The sequence below is a fragment of the Chrysemys picta genome, chromosome 6 (assembly GCF_011386835.1).
Source record: "Chrysemys picta bellii isolate R12L10 chromosome 6, ASM1138683v2, whole genome shotgun sequence".
Classification (NCBI taxonomy): Eukaryota; Metazoa; Chordata; order Testudines; family Emydidae; genus Chrysemys; species Chrysemys picta.
In genome coordinates this window covers 94,030,308-94,051,343 of record NC_088796.1, presented here as the reverse complement: position 1 = coordinate 94,051,343, position 21,036 = coordinate 94,030,308, and the positions used below count along the sequence as shown (strand labels likewise).

The 21,036-nt window shown below is 45.7% G+C and overlaps 2 protein-coding genes across 3 annotated transcripts in view; both read right to left on the bottom strand.

Moving 5' to 3' along the window:
• The window catches only part of PIP5K1B (phosphatidylinositol-4-phosphate 5-kinase type 1 beta), a 221,687-nt gene that overhangs the window by 179,034 nt on the left and 21,617 nt on the right, over positions 1-21,036 (bottom strand). The window lies entirely within an intron of this gene.
• Positions 886-14,890, bottom strand: LOC135972424 (mediator of RNA polymerase II transcription subunit 15-like). The gene is made up of 2 exons (XM_065550515.1): positions 1,989-14,890; positions 886-1,388 (listed from the first exon to the last, which is right to left on the bottom strand). The coding sequence occupies exons 1-2, from the start codon at positions 2,527-2,529 to the stop codon at positions 886-888; spliced, it is 1,044 nt and encodes a 347-aa protein (XP_065406587.1). The 5' UTR covers positions 2,530-14,890.

Here is a 21,036-nt window from a genome sequence, read left to right as displayed (position 1 = left end):
TCTTGTCACCGGAGCACCAAGCCACCGACTACGTAAACCGCAAGGGGTACTTTTCAATGCTGCTGCAAGCCCTGGTGGATCACAAGGGACGTTTCACCAACATCAACGTGGGATGGCCGGGAAAGGTACATGATGCTCGCGTCTTCAGGAACTCTGCTCTGTTTCGAAAGCTGGAGGAAGGGACTTTCTTCCCGGACCAGAAAGTGACCATTGGGGATGTTGAAATGCCTATCGTGATCCTTGGGGACCCAGCCTACCCCTTAATGCCATGGCTCATGAAGCCGTACACAGGCAGCCTGGACAGGAGTCAGGACCTGTTCAACTACAGGCTGAGCAAGTGCCGAATGGTGGTGGAATGTGCATTTGGACGTTTAAAAGCGCGCTGGCGCAGCTTACTGACTCGCTCAGACCTCAGCGAAAAGAATATCCCCATTGTTATTGCTACTTGCTGTGCGCTCCACAATATCTGTGAGAGTAAGGGGGAGACCTTTATGGCGGGGTGGGAGGTTGAGGCAACTCGCCTGGCCGCTGATTACGCGCAGCCAGACACCAGGGCGGTTAGAGGAGCACAGCAGGGCGCGGTGCGCATCAGAGAAGCTTTGAAAACGAGTTTTGTGACTGGCCAGGCTACTGTGTGAAACTTCTGTTTGTTTCTCCTTGATGAACCCTCCAAACCCCCCCCCCCGACCCGGTTCACTCTACTTCCCTGTAAACCAACCACCCCACCCCACCCTCCCCTCCCGCTTGCAGAGGCAATAAAGTCATTTTTTTTAACATTCATGCATTCTTTATTAGTTCCTTACAGAGGTAGGGGGATAATTGCCAAGATAGCCTGGGATGGGTGGGGGAGGAGGGATGGAAAAGGACACACTGCATTTTAAAACTTTAACTCTTATTGAAGGCCAGCCTTCTGATGCTTGGGCGATCATCTGGGGTGGAGTGACTGGGTGGACGGAGGCCCCCCCACCGTGTTCTTGGGCGTCTGGGTGAGGAGGCTATGGAACTTGGGGAGGAGGGCTGTTGGTTACACAGGGGCTGTAGCGGCGGTCTCTGCTCCTGCTGCCTTTCCTGCAACTCAACCATACGCTCGAGCATATCAGTTTGATGCTCCAGCAGACGGAGCATTGCCTCTTGCCGTCTGTCTGCAAGCTGACGCCACCTATCGTCTTCAGCCCGCCACTTGCTCTGTTCTTCCCGCGATTCAGCCCGCCACCTCTCCTCTCGTTCATATTGGGCTTTTCTCATCTCCGTCATTGACTGCCTCCACGCATTCTGCTGTGCTCTATCAGCCTGGGCGGACATCTGCAGCTCCGTGAACATCTCGTCCCTCGTCCTACGTTTTCTCTTTCTAATGTTCACGAGCCTCTGCGAAGGAGAAACATTTGCAGCTGGCGGAGGAGAAGGGAGAGATGGTTAAAAAAGACACATTTTAGAGAACAATGGGTACACTCTTTCATTACAAGGTCGCATATTTCGGCTTGCAGGCAGCCATCGTAGGCCACAGTGTTTTGGCTTTTTTAACCTTCTTAACATGCGGGAAAGGTTGCAAACAGCAGCGCATTTCCCATATCAAGGATGAATTGGGTTGTCCATTTAAAATGGGGTTTCAATGTAAAAGGAGGGGGCTGCGGTTTCCCGGTTAACATGCGGCACAAACACAAGTAAACCCCCCCCCCCCCCCACACACACACACACGATTCTCTGGGATGATCACTTCACCCCTCCCCCCACCGCGTGGTTAACAGCGGGGAACATTTCTGGTCAGAAGAGCAGGAACGGGCGCCTCTGAATGTCCCCTTAATAAAATCACCCCATTTCAACCAGGAGAGCTTTCTGGAGATGTCCCTGGAGGATTTCCGCTCCATCCCCATACACGTTAACAGACTTTTCCAGTAGATGTACTGGCCGCGATTGCCAGGGCAAGGTAATCATTAAACAAGCTTGCTTTTTTTTGTAATGTTTACAAATAGTTACAAAGTTACACTCACCAGAGGTCTCCTGTGTGCCCTGAGGGTCTTGGGTGAGTTCGGGGGTTACTGGTTCCAGGTCCAGGGTCACAAACATATCCTGGCTGTTGGGGAAACCGGTTTCTCCGCTTCCTTGCTGCTGTGAGCTACCTACAGTACCTCCATCGTCATCTTCCTCGTTCCCCGAACCGTCTTCCCTGTGTGTTTCTCCAGTGAGAGAGTCATAGCACACGGTTGGGGTAGTGGTGGCTGCACCCCCTAGGATCACATGCAGCTCCGCGTAGTAGCGGCAAGTTTGTGGCTCTGCCCCGGACCTTCCGTTTGCTTCTCTGGCTTTGTGGTAAGCTTGCCGTAGCTCCTTAATTTTCACGCGGCACTGCTGTGTGTCCCTGTTATGGCCTCGGTCCTTCATGGCCTTGGAGATCTTTTCTAATACTTTTCCATTTCTTTTACTGCTACGGAGTTCAGCTATCACTGCTTCGTCTCCCCATATGGCGAGCAGATCTCGTACCTCCCGTTCGGTCCATGCTGGAGCTCTTTTGCGATCCTGGGAGGACTCCATCACGGTTACCTGTGCTGATGAGCTCTGCGGGGTCACCTGTGCTCTCCACGCTGGGCAAACAGGAAATGAAATTCAAACCTTCGCGGGTCTTTTCCTGTCTACCTGGTCAGTGCATCTGAGTTGAGAGTGCTGTCCAGAGCGGTCACAATGAAGCACTGTGGGATAGCTCCCGGAGGCCAATAACGCCGAATTCCGTCCACACTACCCCAATTCCGACCCGCAAAGACCGGTTTTATCGCTAATCCCCTCGTCAGAGGTGGTGTAAAGAAACCGGTTTAAAGGACCGTTTAAGTCGAAAGAAAGGGCTTCGTTGTGTGGACGTGTCCAGGCTTAATTCGGTTTAACGCTGCTAAAGTCGACCTAAACCCGTAGTGTAGACCAGGCCTTAGAGGCACCACTGGGGCAGAGGGCATCCCCTCGATTGGCACGTGAGGACCTTGTAAACCCTTTCACAGGATAAGACATTTTACCCAGTGAGAAAAGAACCAATTTTGTTTTTAAACCCTTCTGTCTAGACATTTGTTCTCTCCCTCTTAAAAAAATCATCTAAACTTACCTGAGTCAAGGATGTTTTACTCAGTGACAGAGGTCAGGAAATCTAACCATAGAAGCAGTGAGCATTCAGTGATTTCCTGCATTCTGGTTTACAAAGTAAATCCCTGATCTTACAATGTGATATATAGGGGTGTGGACCAGGGCCGGCTCCAGGCACCAGCCTGGCAAGCAGGTGCTTGGGGCAGCCACTCCGGAGAGGGGCGGCACGTCCAGCTATTGGGCGGCAATTCAGCGGACGGTTCCTCACTCCCGCTCGGAGCGAAGGACCTCCCGCCGAATTGCCGCCGCAGATCGCGATTGCGGCTTTTTTTTTTTGGCTGCTTGGGGCGACCAAAATCCTGGAGCCGGCCCTGGTGTGGACCTTTGCCCATGTGCATCACAATGCAGGCTAAGGGCCTCTCCTTTTCACAACCTTGATTTTGTGAGTTTCTAATGGTACTTAAAGTCACACTGCTATTGTAATTGTGTGATATCTTCCTGTATTATGGAAATATTTTATCTGGCTTTTACATGTACAAACATTTATATGTAAGTTTTATATGCACAAATTTCAGAGGCCCTTGGAAAAAGTGGTGTGACAGATATGACAATTTCCTGCAATAGCCTTGAAAAACATTATTGAATTAAGTTTAAGTGTCTTTGGGGGTCTATTGTACTAAATATAAAGTTTATGTGTTACTGTGGGCCGGGATTGTATGTAACCTCTCTTGGGGGGAGATGTGATATAAGGCCTAGATGATCAAAAGACTATATTGAACAATGTGCCAGACAAGAATGAACTTTTGGGATAATACGTGTGCAGTGAATTTTCTGCGAAATATTCAGGTGGTGGTGAATGCAAATTCCACATCTCCATTTAGGCAAAAACTCAGCCTTTTGAAGCTACACCCTGAGGAGTGGCCCTTTGTCTGCAGATCACCTGTTACATAAGGCCAAGATCAAAGGCCCAAGCTGTATAAAGGAGAGACTGAACTATTCATGGTTGTTCTGGTTCTGAATCTGAGACTGTTATGAACTTGTATCACAGGGAAAACTCAGTTGTGGGTTTTGAAGGACTGACTCCTACCAGAGCCTGAGGCTGAAGTTGGGGGTGATCTCTGGTAAGCTTTTTAGCTTGCATATAGGTTCTTTAATTGTTTTTAATGTTTTCTCTGTAATGCTTTCACCTTAAGCATAAATGTGCTTGCTTAAAAAGAACTCTGTTGTAACTTACAACTGAGGGCAATTTCAGCTGTTCATAGCCTTCTGAGAGAAAGCAAAGTGCAGACACTGGTCTGTTTAGGCAGACTGGCTTGATGGGGATATCACAGTTTAGGCTGGGAACTATGAAGTCTGGAAAAATCCTGGTCATGAGGGAGAGAGACCTGGGTCTCCCCCAGAGAGGTGAGCCAGGAGCCTTGAATGGGTGCCCTGGGTCAACCAAGGAAGGGGAATACAGGCACAGTTGTCCTGAACTGTGACATGTCGGACATATGGTGTAGTGGTGATTTTAAAAATGCTTTTTTAATCCACAGGAGGATATGAGCACTGAGAGGGTTGCTATAAGCCACGGGGCTCATGAACAGGCCCAAGGATGTTATATCAGTAAATGGAAGCTAATTTTGAGTCTTTCCTGGTTGGAAAATTTAGAAGAGATCAAAGTATTGACGTAAAATGTCCAAAAAACCCTGCAAAATTTTCAAAAGATTTTCCTCCCTTCCATTTTCAATAGCTATAATAATACTCTGGAGAATTTTTGGAGAATCTAGCTATATCAGTCTTCCTCAGGACATATCCAATAATAAACATACATCTGAAAAGCCTTTCATTGACCTGGACAAAGAGACAAATGATTGATGGACTCGTGGAATGGGTTTAAACAGCAGACTGCAACTTCATTAATTATAACTTGAGAGGAGCACTACATTGCCTGCCCCAGCTCTCACATACCAGGCATTTAATTGGTTCAAGTGCAGGTAACAAGGTTTTGACCATGAACCGAACAACAACTCGGGGTAGACCCTTCCTGTCTATCCCATGGACTCAGTTCAGTTATGAAACCTCTACCCACCCCACCCCCACATATGTGAGCGGGGAGTGACAGAGGGCACAAGGCTAGGTGAGGTGAACCGTAGTCTGCAAAGACCTGAAGCTTCTCTACTTCATAAGTGCAAAGTTCAACTGCACGATCCTCGGTCTCATTTACTGCTGGGAGTTGGGCCTTTTAGCCTTTACCTAGACTAGACAACGGCTGTAAGTTTCAGTGAGTCAGCAATCATAACAGCATTATACGAATCTCAAATCCTCTTGCTTCTAACCCAAGTGTGTTACTGGGAGGCTGTGAGGAAGGCCAAAAAACCTAACCAGGCTACATGCCAATTTAGCCCAATGGGAAAATTCCTTCCTGACCCCCTAAAAACAGGTGATTGGTCAGATCTGCAGCATCATAAGCAGCACAGTTCCTAATCTACAGCCACAGGGAGTGAGGGCAGAGCAGTTTACTGGAGAGAAGCCTGGGATTAGTTCAAATTGACTGCTGCTTGTGCCCCATCTTCTTCTTGCTAATCAGCTGTCCCCATCTCCTTTACCCAGGCACTGCTAAGCAGGGAATGAATGGATTGAGGTTCAACTCCTGCCAAGCATGTGTCTGAACCACTCTCACCCCCTGCCGTCCAGTCAACATTCCTCCCCCCACTAATGGTGGTAAGAAGGTATTGTTAAGGAATTACACATCCATCTCATGCCCCCCAAAAGCCCTTTCTTAGGCCCCAGTCCTGCAGCGAGCTCTACATAGTCAGACCTTTGTGTTGAAGCAGAGCCCCCAGTGAAGTTAATGGGAATCCGTGCTGAGCTATGACCAACTGCATGGAAGTCATGGCAGGATCAAGGCCTAAATCAGGTAGAAAGAGTTGTTGTTAACCTGTATGTTTTGGCTACAGGCTCCTGAGTTTCAAAGTTTAATAGCTTCAAGAGGGGATAGCAACACTTCTATTTTCTTCTATCATTATGACAGGTTTCAGAGTAGCGGCCATGTTAGTCTGTATCTGCAAAAAGAACAGGAGTACTTGTGGCACCTTAGAGGCTAACAAATTTATTAGAGCATAAGCTTTCGTGGACTACAGCCCACTTCTTCGGATGCATATCTTAGAGACTAACAAATTTATTAGAGCATAAGCTTTCATGGACTACAGCCCGAAGAAGTGGGCTGTAGTCCACGAAAGCTTATGCTCTAATAAATCTGTTAGTCTCTAAGGTGCCACAAGTACGCCTCTTCTATCATTATGTAACCAATTGCCTTTATATTGATATAAAATAGCACACCTATGAAAGTGCTATCATTCAAACCACATTTTGGGTCCAGCTTAAATTCATGAAATCAGTAAAGTTATCTGGAGCGAAGGATCAAATTTTCTTCATCACCCTTCACTTCATACCCTCCCCGGCTGTATATAGCTAAGAAAAAACATTAGCCTTAACTCAGTTTCCCTGCTTTGATGTTTTTATATTCTGAATATTGATTGAACCTAATTTGCTTGTGGCTTAAAATCGAAGATATTTATTTATGTTTATATAGGCTGGGATTTTAAAAAGGGGTTAAGGAAGTTAGGCACTCAACTCCCATTGGATTTCAGTGGGATTTGGGCACTTATGCCTTTTAGGTGCCTTTGGAAAAAAGTATGGTAGAGATTTCAAATACGCTTCTTGTCATTTCCTTTGGAGGTGTGAGTGAGAGGGAAAAGGCAGGATGGTCACTGAATAATCAAAATCACTGATTATTCTTGCTTGTCCTCATGCTTTCGAATACCTCTGGGAAAATAAGAAGTCATGCTGTACAATTAACTTTCCTTCACACTGAGCATGCTGCACCACCAAGAGGAAAGAACATGGAATAATGTCTGCAGTCAAAACTGTATAAAAGGGAGCACACTTCAAAACACAGGGTGACTAGTGAGAAAATACCTTCTCATATCCCCTCCTCTCCCTTTCTTATATGTGTGCATTTTTTCTCCTCCTCCTCCTCTTGGTGAGGAAACTATGAGGCTTTGATTCAGCCATTGACTCTGCCTGTGCCCACGTGGAGCCCTATAGACTTCAATAGGGTGGGGGAAGAGGAGTCTTCTTGCAACTGGTGTTTGCTGGATCAGGGCTGTTGGCTTCCGAAACAGCGTGTAGTGGATGTTATAGATGAGAAGAGTATTCTATTATAAATATCTTCTTTTGGTTACTCTTAAATATCTCACAAATGCCCTTTTGGAGTTGAAACTTCACACGCCCAGTCTAAGAATATTCTTTTTTTCCCCGCTGTAAAATTTGAGCAAAATTCACAGTAAGTGCAGAGTTTTGTGAGCATGGGGGAAAACGCACTGTTTTTCTGCTTTAATAATTTATTGCAGTCAGTTTAAAAGCAGCTGAACCTTAAATGTAGCCTCTAACCTTCTAACTGGATCTATGTGGGTGGATCCCTGAAACTTTGTAGAGCCCCATTGACTTCCGGGAGTATGTCTACACAGTAAATTAAAACCTTTGGCTGGCCTGTGCCTGCCAACTTGGGCTCATCACAGGGCTCAGGCTGCGTGGCTGTTTCATTGCAGTGTGACCTCCAGGCTCAGGCTGGAGCCCAAGCTCTGGGACCCTCCCACCCCGCAGGGTCCTAGCACCCAGGCTGCAGCCCAAGCCCAGAAGTCTATACAGCAATGAAATACAGCGCAGCACTGTTCCCTCTAATTTTCCCCACCCATGTGCGGAATTAATTTTGTTATGTGCACCAACATGAAGGTGATGTGTGACATATCACCTCCATATTGGTACACATAAAATTCATGTGGTGGGGGTGGGACCGAGAGGTTCCGAGTGTGGGAGGGGGCTTAGGGCTGGGACAGAGGGTTGGGGGTGCAGGGTAGTGAGGGCTCTGGCTTGGGGCACGGGCTCTGGGTGTGAGGGGTGCAATGGCAGGTGCGGGGCTTCGGGAGAGGCATCTCTCCCTGCCACAGCCCTGAGTGCCTGCGCGGGCATTAATCAGCAGCTGCACGGGCATGCAGCTTAGAGGGAACTTAGCCCCGCAGCCCAAGCATCGTGAGCCTGAGTTGGCTATTATGGGGAAGCCACGGGTACCTAGTTTCCGTGTAGAGATATGCTAAGGAACTCCTCAAGGTGATAAGCCCCACCCACGTGCATCACTTTTCATGTATAGAGCCTGAGCACATACATGGTCCTCAATAAGGCATGTGACCCTTCTTCATTTTAATTAAACCAAATTGATTAAATAATTATGGGCTTGATCCTGCACTAGTGAAGTCAAAGTGTGTTTTGCCATTGAATTGAATGAGAGCAAGATCAGACTAAGGTCCCAATCTTGCAAAGACTTAGGGCTTGTCTACAAGGTGTGTTAGTGCATACCAGCTGGGATGTAAATTCCAGTATGTGCTAACATGTCGCACACTAACTGTCCACGTGGGCCCTGCTGGCATGCACTAAAATTTTCATAGTGCGCCATGCTATAGTCCTATTTTGAACAGGACCACGTCAACACTCACTAAAGAATTTTTAGTGCATGTCAGCAGGGTCCATGTGGACAGTTAGCACCTAACACACTGTCCTGCATTATAATTTACACCCAGCTGGTGCACACTAGTGCACTATGGAGACAAGCCTGTATATACACACATTTAACGTAACACAGGTGAATAGTTCCATTGATGTCAAGCTCCCTAGGGAGTGGTTCAACAAGACTCAGAACATGAACCACTGATATATCTGCATAAACAGTCATGAAAATACTGCATATGTGCAAAGGGGCTAAACTAGTATTGTTAAAATATTAAACTTTGAACTTCCTGTCTCCCAGCCCTATAAATTCTTCACCTTTCACTTGTAAAATTTAACCATGATTTGCATGAAACATAAAATAATTAGATGAATCCACCTTTGTCATTACTGCAAGTGGAAGACAAGTCTTTGCAACAAAATCATACACACTCATCCACACAAAAACTTGCACAGCAAGGGCTATTTAATTCACAGTAGGTATAAATCTAAAGACACACTACGAACCCTTGAAAGTTCAGATGGGTTTTATTGTTTCTTTCCTCTGTGCGTCACTAATGTTTTACATGTTTTAGATCACTTCCATGTCTCACTCATTTTTCTATTCTTTGCTTTCATTGCCTTTTAGTTGACATTTATATTCTTATCAATTTTAGTTTTGTTTCTATTTTTATCTCCAAATATTTACCTGGCTTTCTATGACTTATTTTGATTTGATTTGTACCAATAAAATCTCACAAAAGTTGGGGATTTTTTTTGTATGTTTCCATTCATCTGTTGCTGAATCTTCTGACATCACATACACGCACAGTCTTCTTTGTTTAACATGTGCCAGAGTATTTGTTTGCCTTAGAACCTCAATAATCAAATATGCTTTATGGGTGGAGCCATATTCAACAGCAAAAATAAACAATGACCAGGAGTTCTCTAATGCTAGCTCCCTTGTTTGAACATCTTTGTCCTCGGCAGCATTTCCTCCTAATATTTTAATCTCTCCTCTTAAAGGGACATTGTCAACCATAAGCCACATTAGTATTATTTCCTACTTTTATTAGAAACAGTATTGCCAACTCTGACAACATTTGATATTTTACTTAAAATCCCCAGCTCCTAGACACAAATGATTACATGAGAAGCTGAGTTTTCATTAAAAACAACAAACAAACAAAAAAACCACGACGTTTCTAGCCCTTATGGCTGACAAAGTGATCCAAGTGCATCTTGAAGGTTCAAAAGCCAGAAGGCAAATAAAAGAACCCAAAGTGTATTTTTGAAAAACCCCATGATTTTTAAGCCTTCCATCAAGTATGATTTCATAATAATCCTTTGGCACAGGAAATTAATAAAAACTCCTACTAGTAATTGAGCTAAGGGAAAACCCATTTTCCAGAGATAAGGGATTATCATGGGAGAACTATAATTTTATTATGAATATTCTTTGTTTAAACAAGTGTTGCTTTTAAATAAGCCTACATTTGAGATTGTTGTTGTGTCTTTGTCAAAAACTTCTCAGTTTCACAGTCATAGCCAAAATATTATTGGTAAAGTGTCCTTATCTGTGGTGTATTTTATGCATAGTTATTAAATATAACTGGGTTAAAAAAAGAATTAGATGAGTTCCTGGAGGAAACTTTGTTAGCAAAGATGGTCAGAGATGCAACCCCATGCTCCAGGTGTCCCTAAACCTCCAACGGCCAGAAACTGGGACTGGATGACGGGATGGATCACTCAAAATAGCCCTGCTTTGTTAATTCCCTCTGAAGCACCTGGCATGGACCACTGTAATAAAATAGGCATTTGTTGCAAAACAGGTAAGTTATTTCCATGCTACCAGCTAGGAAAGTAAGATCTGGAAATGACAAAAGTGTTCTTCTCTTGATGTACAATGTGTAACCCATATTAAGGGGCTAGATCTTGCTCCCATTAAAGTCAGTGGCAGAACTGTCACTGATTTGAGTGGAAGTAGAATCAAGCTCAAAGTTAGTGGGGGTTCTTTGCATATACCTAGAGGAAAATATAGGCTTTAGTTAGTATGAATTACAATTGAGTTTCCTGGAACAACTTGTACTCGTGAGCCTCATCTGCTGTATAGTCAGCCAATAACATGTCTGGGTACCTGAGATTGTACACATTTTTTTCAGCTAAATCAGAGATCCAAATGCAAGATCCAGCAACAGATTTATGACACTGCTGGAAAGTCTTGGATCCAAAAATAAATGAGTTGATTACATTTATAGATTTGAATACTTCCCCTCCCCACCCCCATCTGTGACAGACATATTATTTAGTCAGCAGTTAAATCTTTGCAGGCTTTGTAAACTCAGCTTTCATTTTAAGTGCTCAGGAAGTTTCAATTTCATTCATAAATAAATGGAAACCGCTTCACAGGAGCAATAGACCAAAGTTGTTACCATGTGATGGTTGTTTGGTCACCTCACCAGCATAAAATGAGCTGGTGTCCTCAGTCCTGGAGGCTGAAGTCTTCTATTTATCCACAGAAAAGTTAAAGCACAGGCATCATCAAATGCTTAAATGCCACATTCTGCACCAGTGTGCCTCAAACCTAGAGGGAATTTGTGGTAGTTCAACCTCCATGCCCCTTAATCCTTGGCCTCTCTGCTATGATTAACAGCCAGCACCAGCTGTGTGATGGGCATTGTTTATTGAAAGTGAACTTAATGGATCAAGTTCTGACCTTGTTTATACCTGTGCACACCCCAACAGCTAATTACATGTGGCAGTTAGAAAAGCGTGGGCACGAGATATGGCAAGGAAGATAAGACACACGATTGTTCTGTTCCCTCACAGTGTGATATCCACTGTCTGAATCACATAGTTCACATTCCAAAGGGTAAATAACTCAATTTGGGCCTTATACTACCCTCAGCAGGTGCACAGAGTAAGCAGTCCTGACTATTTCTGTAGTGCAGGGGTCGGCAACCTTTCAGAAGTGGTGTGCCGAGTCTTCATTTATTCACTGTGATTTAAGGTTTCGCGTGCCGGTAATACATTTTAATGTTTTTTAGAAGGTCTCTCTCTCTAAGTCTATATATTATATAACTAAACTATTGTTGTATTGTAAAATAAACAAGGTTTTCAAAATGTTTAAGAAGCTTCATTTAAAATTAAATTAAAATGTTGATCTTACGCTACCGGCCCACTCAGCCCACTGCCGGTCTGGGGTCCCAGCCCTGCCCACATACAGTGGGTACCTACCTTCTCCCTGGTTCTGGCCCATTCTCTTCCTCTCTCTGCACTGAGCTGAGGGTGGAAATGCACTGAGCACAGGGCGGGGGGTGAAGGGTCTGGCCAGGAGCTAGAATGAGGGAGGGGGCTCAGGGTTGGGGCAGGAAATTTGGGTGTGGGGCACTTACCTGGGTAGCTCCCATTTGGTGCGAGAGGTGCAGGTGGGAATGTGGGGTGTGTGCGCGTGTGCAGGAGCTCCCATTTGGTGCTCAGGGTGGGAGTGGGGATGTGGGGGGTGCATAGGGTGTGGGGGCGCTGGGTATGTGGGGGGGCAAGAGTCAGGGCAGAGGGCTGTGGGCATGTGAGGGGGTGCAGGTGTCAGGGCGGGGGGGGGGCTGGGTATGTGTGGGGATGCCAGAGTCAGGGCTGGGGTCGTGGGGGTGGGGTGAAGGAGTCAAGCAGAGGGTTGGGTGTGTGTGAGTGGGGTACAGGGCTCAGGGCAGGGGCCTGGTGTGTGTGCGGGGCACAGGGCTCAGGGCATGGGCCTGAAGGACGTGCAAGGCTGTGGGGCTCAGGGCAGAGGGTTGAGTGTGTGTGGGGGGTCAGGGCAGAGGGCTGGGTGTGTGTGGGGGCTCAGGGCAGAGGGCTGGGTATGTGTGTGGGGAGGTCGGGGCTCAGGGCACAGGGCTGGGGGTGTGTGTGGGGGTCACGGCAGAGGGCTTCCCCCACTCCTGCGGCCCCCAGCTGGTTCACCTACTCGGGGCCACGCGGCACACCGCACGAGTGCAACTAGCGCCCCCCGGCGAGAGAGTCCCCTCTGGCTGTGTCTGGAGGAGCCGCTCCGGGTGGCGCATGACCCTGCGGTATGCAAGCTCCTCGTCCCAGGGCTCTCTGGCCACCACCGTTTCCCGCTCACCCGCACCTGCTGTGCACTCAGCGCCGCTGGGCCGCAGGGCTCTCCACTCCTCCCAGCAAGTACCGATCCATGGCTGCGGCCGGGCGCCTCCTCCCGGGGATGCTCAGCAGCCGGCGCTTACTGCCGCCGGGAGTCGGGACCGGGTCCGACAGCGAACCCGCTCCCCCGGCGCGCCGCCAATCCACCATGGCCAGCTATACCAAGGCAGCCCAGGTGAGCGGGCTCCTTGCTGAGTGAGGGGACGCGGGAGCCTACGGGCAGGCAGCTGAGGCGGCTCCTCTCTGGGGCGGCGCAGATTCTGCCCCTCACTGGCTACGTGTCCTCGGGACTTGGGCAGGCAGCAGCGTGCCATTAAAAATTGGCACGCGTGCCATAGGTTGCCGACCCCTGCTGTAGTGTGTCAGTAGTATGGTATATTTCACAGTACATTTAGTTATCAGTAACATCACTCTAATCTATAGTTTACCATAGAGATTACTGGGAGATTCTTTGGCCTGTGTTATGAAGAAAATCAGACTAGATGATCATAATAGTCCCTTCTGGCTTTAAAATCTATGAATTACTGGATTTCAAGTCACTCAAAACATGAAAAAATAAGGGTTCATGTCAAACAATTGTGTTAAAGCTACAGTCATCAGAGTAGCTACTGTGCAAGTGAACGCTTCTGTCTTAGAACAAATTGTGTTTGTTATATAGACTAAGTTTTTACAGTTTGGCTGCTTAAAATTAGGCTCCTAAAGCCTTGTTTAGGTACCTCTGTGAGTAGCTTGATTTTCAAAATGACACTAATCTTAACTGGAGTAACAATGGTGATTCAGGCCTGTGGAACTCACTCTTCACAGGTCTTCCACAATCAGAGCTATGTCGGTGGCATTCCAGGGAGGGGAAAGGGCTTATGGGCAGCAAATTTTAGTGCATACTCTACTCACTGCCCCTATATCTTATTCTTGCCTTTGGAAATAATTATCTGAGTGAAGGCACTGGACTACAGCTAGATTAGAATCTGAGCCTACACTAATGATGCTTATGTAGTATTGGTGTATCTCCATGTCTGTCACAAAAATAAGTATGGCATGACGGTGTCTCTGAATAGTCTTTTCACATAAGAGGCTGCATCTCGTATGGAAATTGTCCATTTTGGAAAGTCTCAGATTTCCAGTGCCTTACCATTATTCCATAGCTATCATTAAACCTGTAATCCGTGAGATTCTTTTACTATGAAGTTTTTCCTAGCTCAATAATGTAATTTAGGACAACTTCCATTGATATAGAAATACGATGGGCTGGAGTTTACATTTTGTTATGTCACTGCTGACATTTCTTAGTCTATTTAATGTACACAGTGTGAATTTTCACCTTAGAATATGCTGTCTCTTTCAGTTGACTATACCTGTGTTTAATTACATAGTATATATTTAAATACAGTATGTGCCTTATGCACTTCAGTATATAATATGTATTTCTTTCAGTATAACATATAGCAGACTGTTGCGCACTCACATGAAATGTTTCATTAAGTAGTTTAATCTAAATATGACTTTTGCCCTTAAAGATTACTAGTACCCTATATGCCTTTTGACACTTCTAGCTGGTTATTCCTTTCCTCTGTTTATTATAAGCAATGCAATTAAATGAGACAAAGTATCACTAAATAATAGACCATCTAAAACAAAGCAATTGAAAAATGTATCCAGATTATAAAACTAAAGCAAGCAATCTTTTTCATAATTGCTACAGTTCTGATAACTGATTTAAAGTCTTGATAGTTCCTCCCCTCCTTTACTACTGCATGATTACGGAAAATGGTTCTCTGGTGCAACAAAAACATAAGGTATAAATGAAAAGCAGATGGTTTCACACACTGTTAACTAATTCAGTTCAAAGCAGTAAATGACGCACTGTGGGCTTAATCCTGCTCCATTAAAGTCACTAGTTTTTTTCCATTGAGTTGAGCAGGGGCAGGATCAAGCCTTGTGTGAGGAATTGATTTTTGCGATTTAAGACTATTTCCTCCTGTGTTGAGAAAACAAAATACAGGCACCCTGCCGCAGTGAGTTGTGGGGACACCTTGCAGAACTTGCTGCACTTGAAAGACTGTCAGTTAACTGGCGGTGCTTACTGCTACAAAGGGAAATGTTGGATACTGTAATAATTAGCATCACCTCGCCTGCCTTGAGTAAAACTTACCAACAGATTCAGCCTCATGATGACCCCCGTCTTGACTGGAGAAAAACTGGAAGAGATAGGAGAGGAGAAAGACATGATTGCTGGGAAATAAATAGAGCAGCTCAAGAGGATATTTGCCAACTTTGGGCATTTTACTGTCTTCAGTGTGAGAAAGAACAAGATGTTATTACTAGCACCATAAGTGTGTACACTGCACTTTCCAATAAAGCAAGCATGCCAAGCAGTTAACAAAACCCTGCTCCGAAGAGCTTTCACTGTACAGATGAACAAGCAAGTAGATCACAAACCAAAATGCAGCAAGGCATCTGATCACAAGTGGAAGGGTTCCCAGAGCAGATGGGGGTTCAGAAAGAAAGAAATTGACATAAGTTTTACTCATAGGTAAAGTGCAGTTTTTTGTTGGCACTGCGGTGTTATCATGAAAGAGGGGAATACTACAAGTGCGAATTTACCAACTGTCACAAAGCTCCAAGGGAAAAGCTTTGATTGATGTATTGCTATAGAAGAGATTATTAACGCAAACAAACCAAGGCCTGTAAGCAAGTTGCCAGGGCCCTGACAGATTCTCATGTGAATATTATTAAATTTTAGCAGAGGATTTGGCTCCGACACTTGCAAATTTGTTTAACAGTTTCCTAGAATCCTCTCAAATTTCAAAACTGATGGTAGAAGCCACTAGTTCACTGACTTTGAAACCCAACAAAGACAAAATCATTTGTGCCTCTTCTAGGCATGTTACCCTAATAACATTGATGCAAAGATATTGATCAAGATTAATAGGCAAATATCTCTATTGCCACTATTTATTGAGAGACCAGAGAAGGTTTTTTCAAGTTTGACAATGAATGAAAAATTCACAGTTGTGGGAATGATCCATGTGGCCCAGGCAAAAGATACACCTGTTATGTGACTGTGACCTGAATGAGAGAATGCCTAGGATCAGGTGGAACGGATCTGCTTAAGAAGAGTGCTGGATAATGTGGGGGCAGGGTATTATTGTATAAGATGGATGGAATTTCTTTTTAAAACCCACAAGGGTCAAAGTTTTGAACAGCTACTTGGAACTTATTAGCTGTCAGATAAGCACCCAGCAGAGATGCCGTCATCACCCTTTTTATTTGTAATGGCCCTAGAGATGTTTGTACACACACTCAAAAATAAATCCAGTATAAATACAAGAGGCTTAGAGAACAACAGTGCCCTTTATGTGGAGCATGTTTTAACAACTACTGCTGATCGCTTTACTTCAATGCTTCATGGTATTAAAATAGTTACCGGCATTCTGAGAACTCCCAGACTGGAGTCAATTAAACCAAATCCCAGTTATTAGCATTTAGAAACACCACAAAATATCCACAGATCAATAAAGGAAAATCAATTTGACTCCATTAGTCAAAAAACTTGATAAACACTTAGGGGGTGTTTATTACCTGGCATCCAGAAAAAAGTCATGCAGTGCAAATTATGTATCTCTGTTGCATGAATTTAAGCTAATAATATCATGGCTTGATAGAATCACAGTGGTAAACATGACCCTTTTCCTGAAGATTAAGTTATTTTAAACACTATGTGACCAGGTGTGTCTGGAGTAGCCCTCAGTGGAAATGCCAAGGTCAGGGCAGGCTGCAAAGGGAGAGCAGATACTCACCAGTCTTGGGAGTAACATAGAAGTTAAACTCCCCACGCAGTCACAAACTGTGCTTCTGATCCCCCACACTGGTTATCAAGAAACAAAAGAAAGAAATCACACAGCCCCCTTTATTGCATTCCAGTCTCTGGCTCCCAATCAGCACCTAGGTCCAGTACAGCAAGAAGTTATTTAAAAAACTCTGCTCACATATACAAAATGTTCTTCTGACACCAAAGGGCCAGCCACATTACCAGGTCAGTATAGGTTTGACTCTTACCCAAAATACCACGCTGCCAGCCAATCCTTTAGTGTCTAAAACTAAAGGTTTATCATAAAGAAAGAAAGAAAGAAAGAAAGAATAAGAGAGTTGTTAAATGGTAAAACAGTCACATACATACAAAGACTTCATAGTCCATATATCAGGTTCCTAGCAGTATTGGTGAGTTTGCTGCTTGAAAGTCCCTCTGGAACACATCCACAGCTTGGATGGGTCATTCAGTCCTTTGTTCAGAGCTTAATTTGTAGAAAAGTTACTCCAGAGGTAAAAAGCAGGAATGAAGACAAGAAGCAAGCAGGACTGAAGACCAAAATGGAGAAGATGCAGCTGCCTTTTATAGTCTTTTGCCATGTGGCTTTTACTTCTTGTGTCCCAAACACAAGCTGCCCAGAGCTCACTCCATGCCTCTGCATGCCTTGCTGAGTAATAAGGTGTATCCTTGGATTCTCTCAATGGGTCAATTGTATAGCAGATGGTCCTTAATGGGCCATCAAAAAGGCTAGGCAGTGCTAATGCCAATCTGTCTAGGGGTGTCACCCAAAAGCATAGCACAAGTTTTGAATTACAGATGTGTAGGGTATATCTGTACCTCATAATACAAAGGTGATACTATCATACTTGCCAAATCATAACATTTCCACAGATATCTTACATGGCATATCTGGCACAACTCATTGTAATTTTACAATATTGGTGTTCATAATATCCTGAAGTGTCCCCCAGATTCCAGACAGTGTCACACACTTCCAATAGAAATGCCTACTAAGGTGTTAGAATTGCAATCCTTTAACATTTTATTTGGAGCAGCAAGATAGCCAGGGTTAATACATTTATATATATCTAGACAAGTACTGGAGAGAGGGCTTAGCACCACTTGAACCTTAGGGAATATTATTCAAGCAGCAGAACTATGGGCTTGGATAAGATGATTGTTAAAGGGGCACTCAGTGCTAGCGCACCTCCTTGTGGTTGGGCATGGCAGTTCTCCCTCCATCTGAAGGCCACTGCTGATGGTTGCTTGGGCACTGCAGTGGCCCGGTCTCTTGGCATAACTCAGTCCTTCAGCCAGGTCACAATGTAGTCCACTCCTTCTGGTGTAACAAGTCTAACAAATCAGCATCCAAGATCTTGTCTCAGGTCTTCAGTCCCAACTCTGGGTCCCTTGTTCCTTACTCCTGGTCCTCAGGGCTCTCCAATGGCTTTGTGACCTTCTCTGGCCTCATGCCACCATATTAGCGGATGGGAGGGGAACCCAGGCCCTCCCATTACACTGGGTTCCAGCCCAAGAACCCCATAAAGAGCAGCCAAGGACTGATTCATTCAACTTTTTGCTACTGCTTCCCAGAGCTTCTTCCTGCTCAGCCTCTCTCAGGCCTTTTCCCCACAGCCTCTACGTTCCTCCTTGTCTCAGGGCCCTTCCCTGGGATCCCCTTAACAAGCCCAAATCAAATGTATAAACTCAAACCAATTCTCATCCTCCTCAGGCTTTGCCTTTCATACCTTTCAGCTACTCTGTTTCCTCTGCTTTGTTCCTTAACTGAACATCTCCCAGGTCTCTCTCCCTGGAAGTCTAGATCCTGCTCTTTTTATCAGGTCTTGCCTCTGGAGTCTGTTTTGTCTCTTCCTTAGCCTCTTTTCAGACTTTCTGCTTAGGAGAAGACCCTGCTCCCAACTCCCTGTCAGCCTGCTGGTCTCTCCACTCTCTAATTGCTCCCTCTCCCAACAGCCCCCTTCTTTGTCTTGGTTTGTTTTTTGGCACAGCAGGCTCATCATGCGAAGCTACGGCCACCACTTCCTTCATTCATTTTTAGGCAAGATTTTATTTTTTGTATATTTATTCTTTCATTCAGTCTAGTATCCTGACAGAAACAAAACGAGGCTTTTTCTATTCAATTCTCATTAGTTCCTTTAGGGAAAAATCTTTTCTTCCAAGCTCACAATTTTTCATAAAGAAACTTACCTTCCATAGAATATTACCCTAGAACAGGGGTCGGCAACCTTTCAGAAGTGGTGTGCCAAGTCTTCATTTATTCACTCTGATTTAAAGTTTCACATGCCAGTAATACATTTTAACGTTTTTTGAAGGTCTCTTTCTATAAGTCTATAATATATAACTAAACTATTGTTGCATGTAAAGTAAATAAGGTTTTTAAAATGTTTAAGAAGTTTAATTTAATTTTAAATGAAGATGTAGAGCTAGGGTTACCATATTTCAGCGAGCAAAAAAGAGGACGGGAGGAGCCCCGCCCTAGCCCCGCCCCTGCCCCTCCCACTTCCCGCCCCCCCTGACCTCCCAACCCTCCCCCCGTTCCTTGTCCCCTGACTACCCCCTCCTGGGACCCCTGCCCCTAACTGCCCCCCAGGACTATCTAAGCCTCCCTGCCTCTTGTCCCCTGACTGCCCCAACCTTTATCCACACCCCCACCCCCAGACAGACCCCTGGGACTCCCACGCCCCATCCAACCACTCCCCACCCCCTGACAGCCCCCCCCCAGAACTCCCAACCCATCTAAACCCCTCTGCTCCCTGTCCCCTGACTGCTCCGATCCCTCTCCGCACTCCTGCCCCCTGACAGCCCCCCCCAGAACTCCCAACCCATCTAAACCCCTCTGCTCCCTGTCCCCTGACTGCTCCGATCCCTCTCCCCACCCCTGCCCCCTGACAGCTCCCCCCCAGAACTCCCAGCCCCCTACCCCCCCCCCGCTCCTTGTCCCCTGACTGCCCCCTCCTGGGACCCCTGCTCCTAACTGCCCTCCAGAACCCCACCCCCTACCTAAGACTCCCTGTTCCTTGTCCCCTAACTGCCCCCTCCTAAGACCCCCCCCAACTGCCCACCAGGACCCTACCCCCTACCTGTACCCTGACTGCCCAAAACTTTCTCCACTCCCCCCAAAAAGCCCCCCCCCGTTTCTTGACTGCCCCCTCCAGAACCTCCCTGCCCCTTCTCCTGCCCCCCCCTTACCCTGCTGCTCAGAACAGGGTGTTGGGCTCTGTGCGAGCCGGACACGTGGCTAAGCTCCCCAGCACAACAAAACCCGGTCCCTGGCCCTGCACAACAAAACCCGGTCCCTGGTCCGGACCGGGTTGCAGGGGAGAGCTGCCCTTGTATCAGCACAAAGTGCTCTCGCTCCCGTTTTGCTACGCTGCATGGCAGAAACCGCTCCCAGTTGCAAAAGGGGAGGGCTGCACTTTGTGCTGAGACACTTGCTCAGAATGCAGGGCGGAGCTCCTCTCCAGCTGCTCCGGAGTCCAGCCCGGGACTTTCCTGCAGCCCTCCCAGCCGCTCGCTCTGCTGTGCCGGGGGAGGGGGAAATCCCGGACATTGTGAGTGCTTTACAAATTCCCCCCGGACGCTATTTTTAGCACAAAAAGGAGGACATGTCCGGGTAAATCCGGACGAATGGTAACCCTAGTAGAGCCCCACGGACTGGTGGCCAGGACCCAGGTAGTGTGAGTGCCACTGAAAATCAGCTCACATGACGCCTTTGGCACACGTGCCATAGGTTGCCTACCACTGCCCTAGAATATCATAGAACGTGATCAACAGTTTCTTAGTTTTGCACACATTACACAGCCTGTCTTTATGTCTTTTTAATAAGTTTAACTTATCATTTAAGGCGCAATGTTAACCCTCTAAAAATGTGCACTACTTCACTTCTCTGTCATGACGAGGAAGTACAGTATTATCTTTGGTTTTTGAGCATACATCCTAGAACCTTTGCTCTTTTGTTTCTTTAGTCCATAGCTCTTGCTATTCCTTGCAAGCTCCTTCATGACCTCACTTTTAAATTCTGGTCTGATTACAGGTATCTTAATGTCCACCTCCCCATTTTTAGAGCATGTTTTGCTGCTCTGTCAGGCATCTCATTTCCAGGTATTCTGATATGTGCCAAAATCCATGCTATTGTTATACAGATACCTGCTTGCATTATTTCCGTAGTTAGGAACATTATTTCAATTATGTCATTTCTGCTTTTCAGAGTCCCTGTTCTGATTGTCATAATGCTTGACAAGGAATCAGATAAAATTACAGCTGCAGCCAGTCACACATCTCTTATCCAGGTTAGTGCCAACATTATCCCATTAGTTCAGCTGTCAGAATGGTCATATAATTTGATAGTATTTTTAATTTCTGGATTCTAAGATTAGGAACACACAAAGCTGCACCTGTGCTGTCATATTTTGATCCCTCTGTATAGACTTGACAAAGGTGGCTCAATTTTGCATAAATAA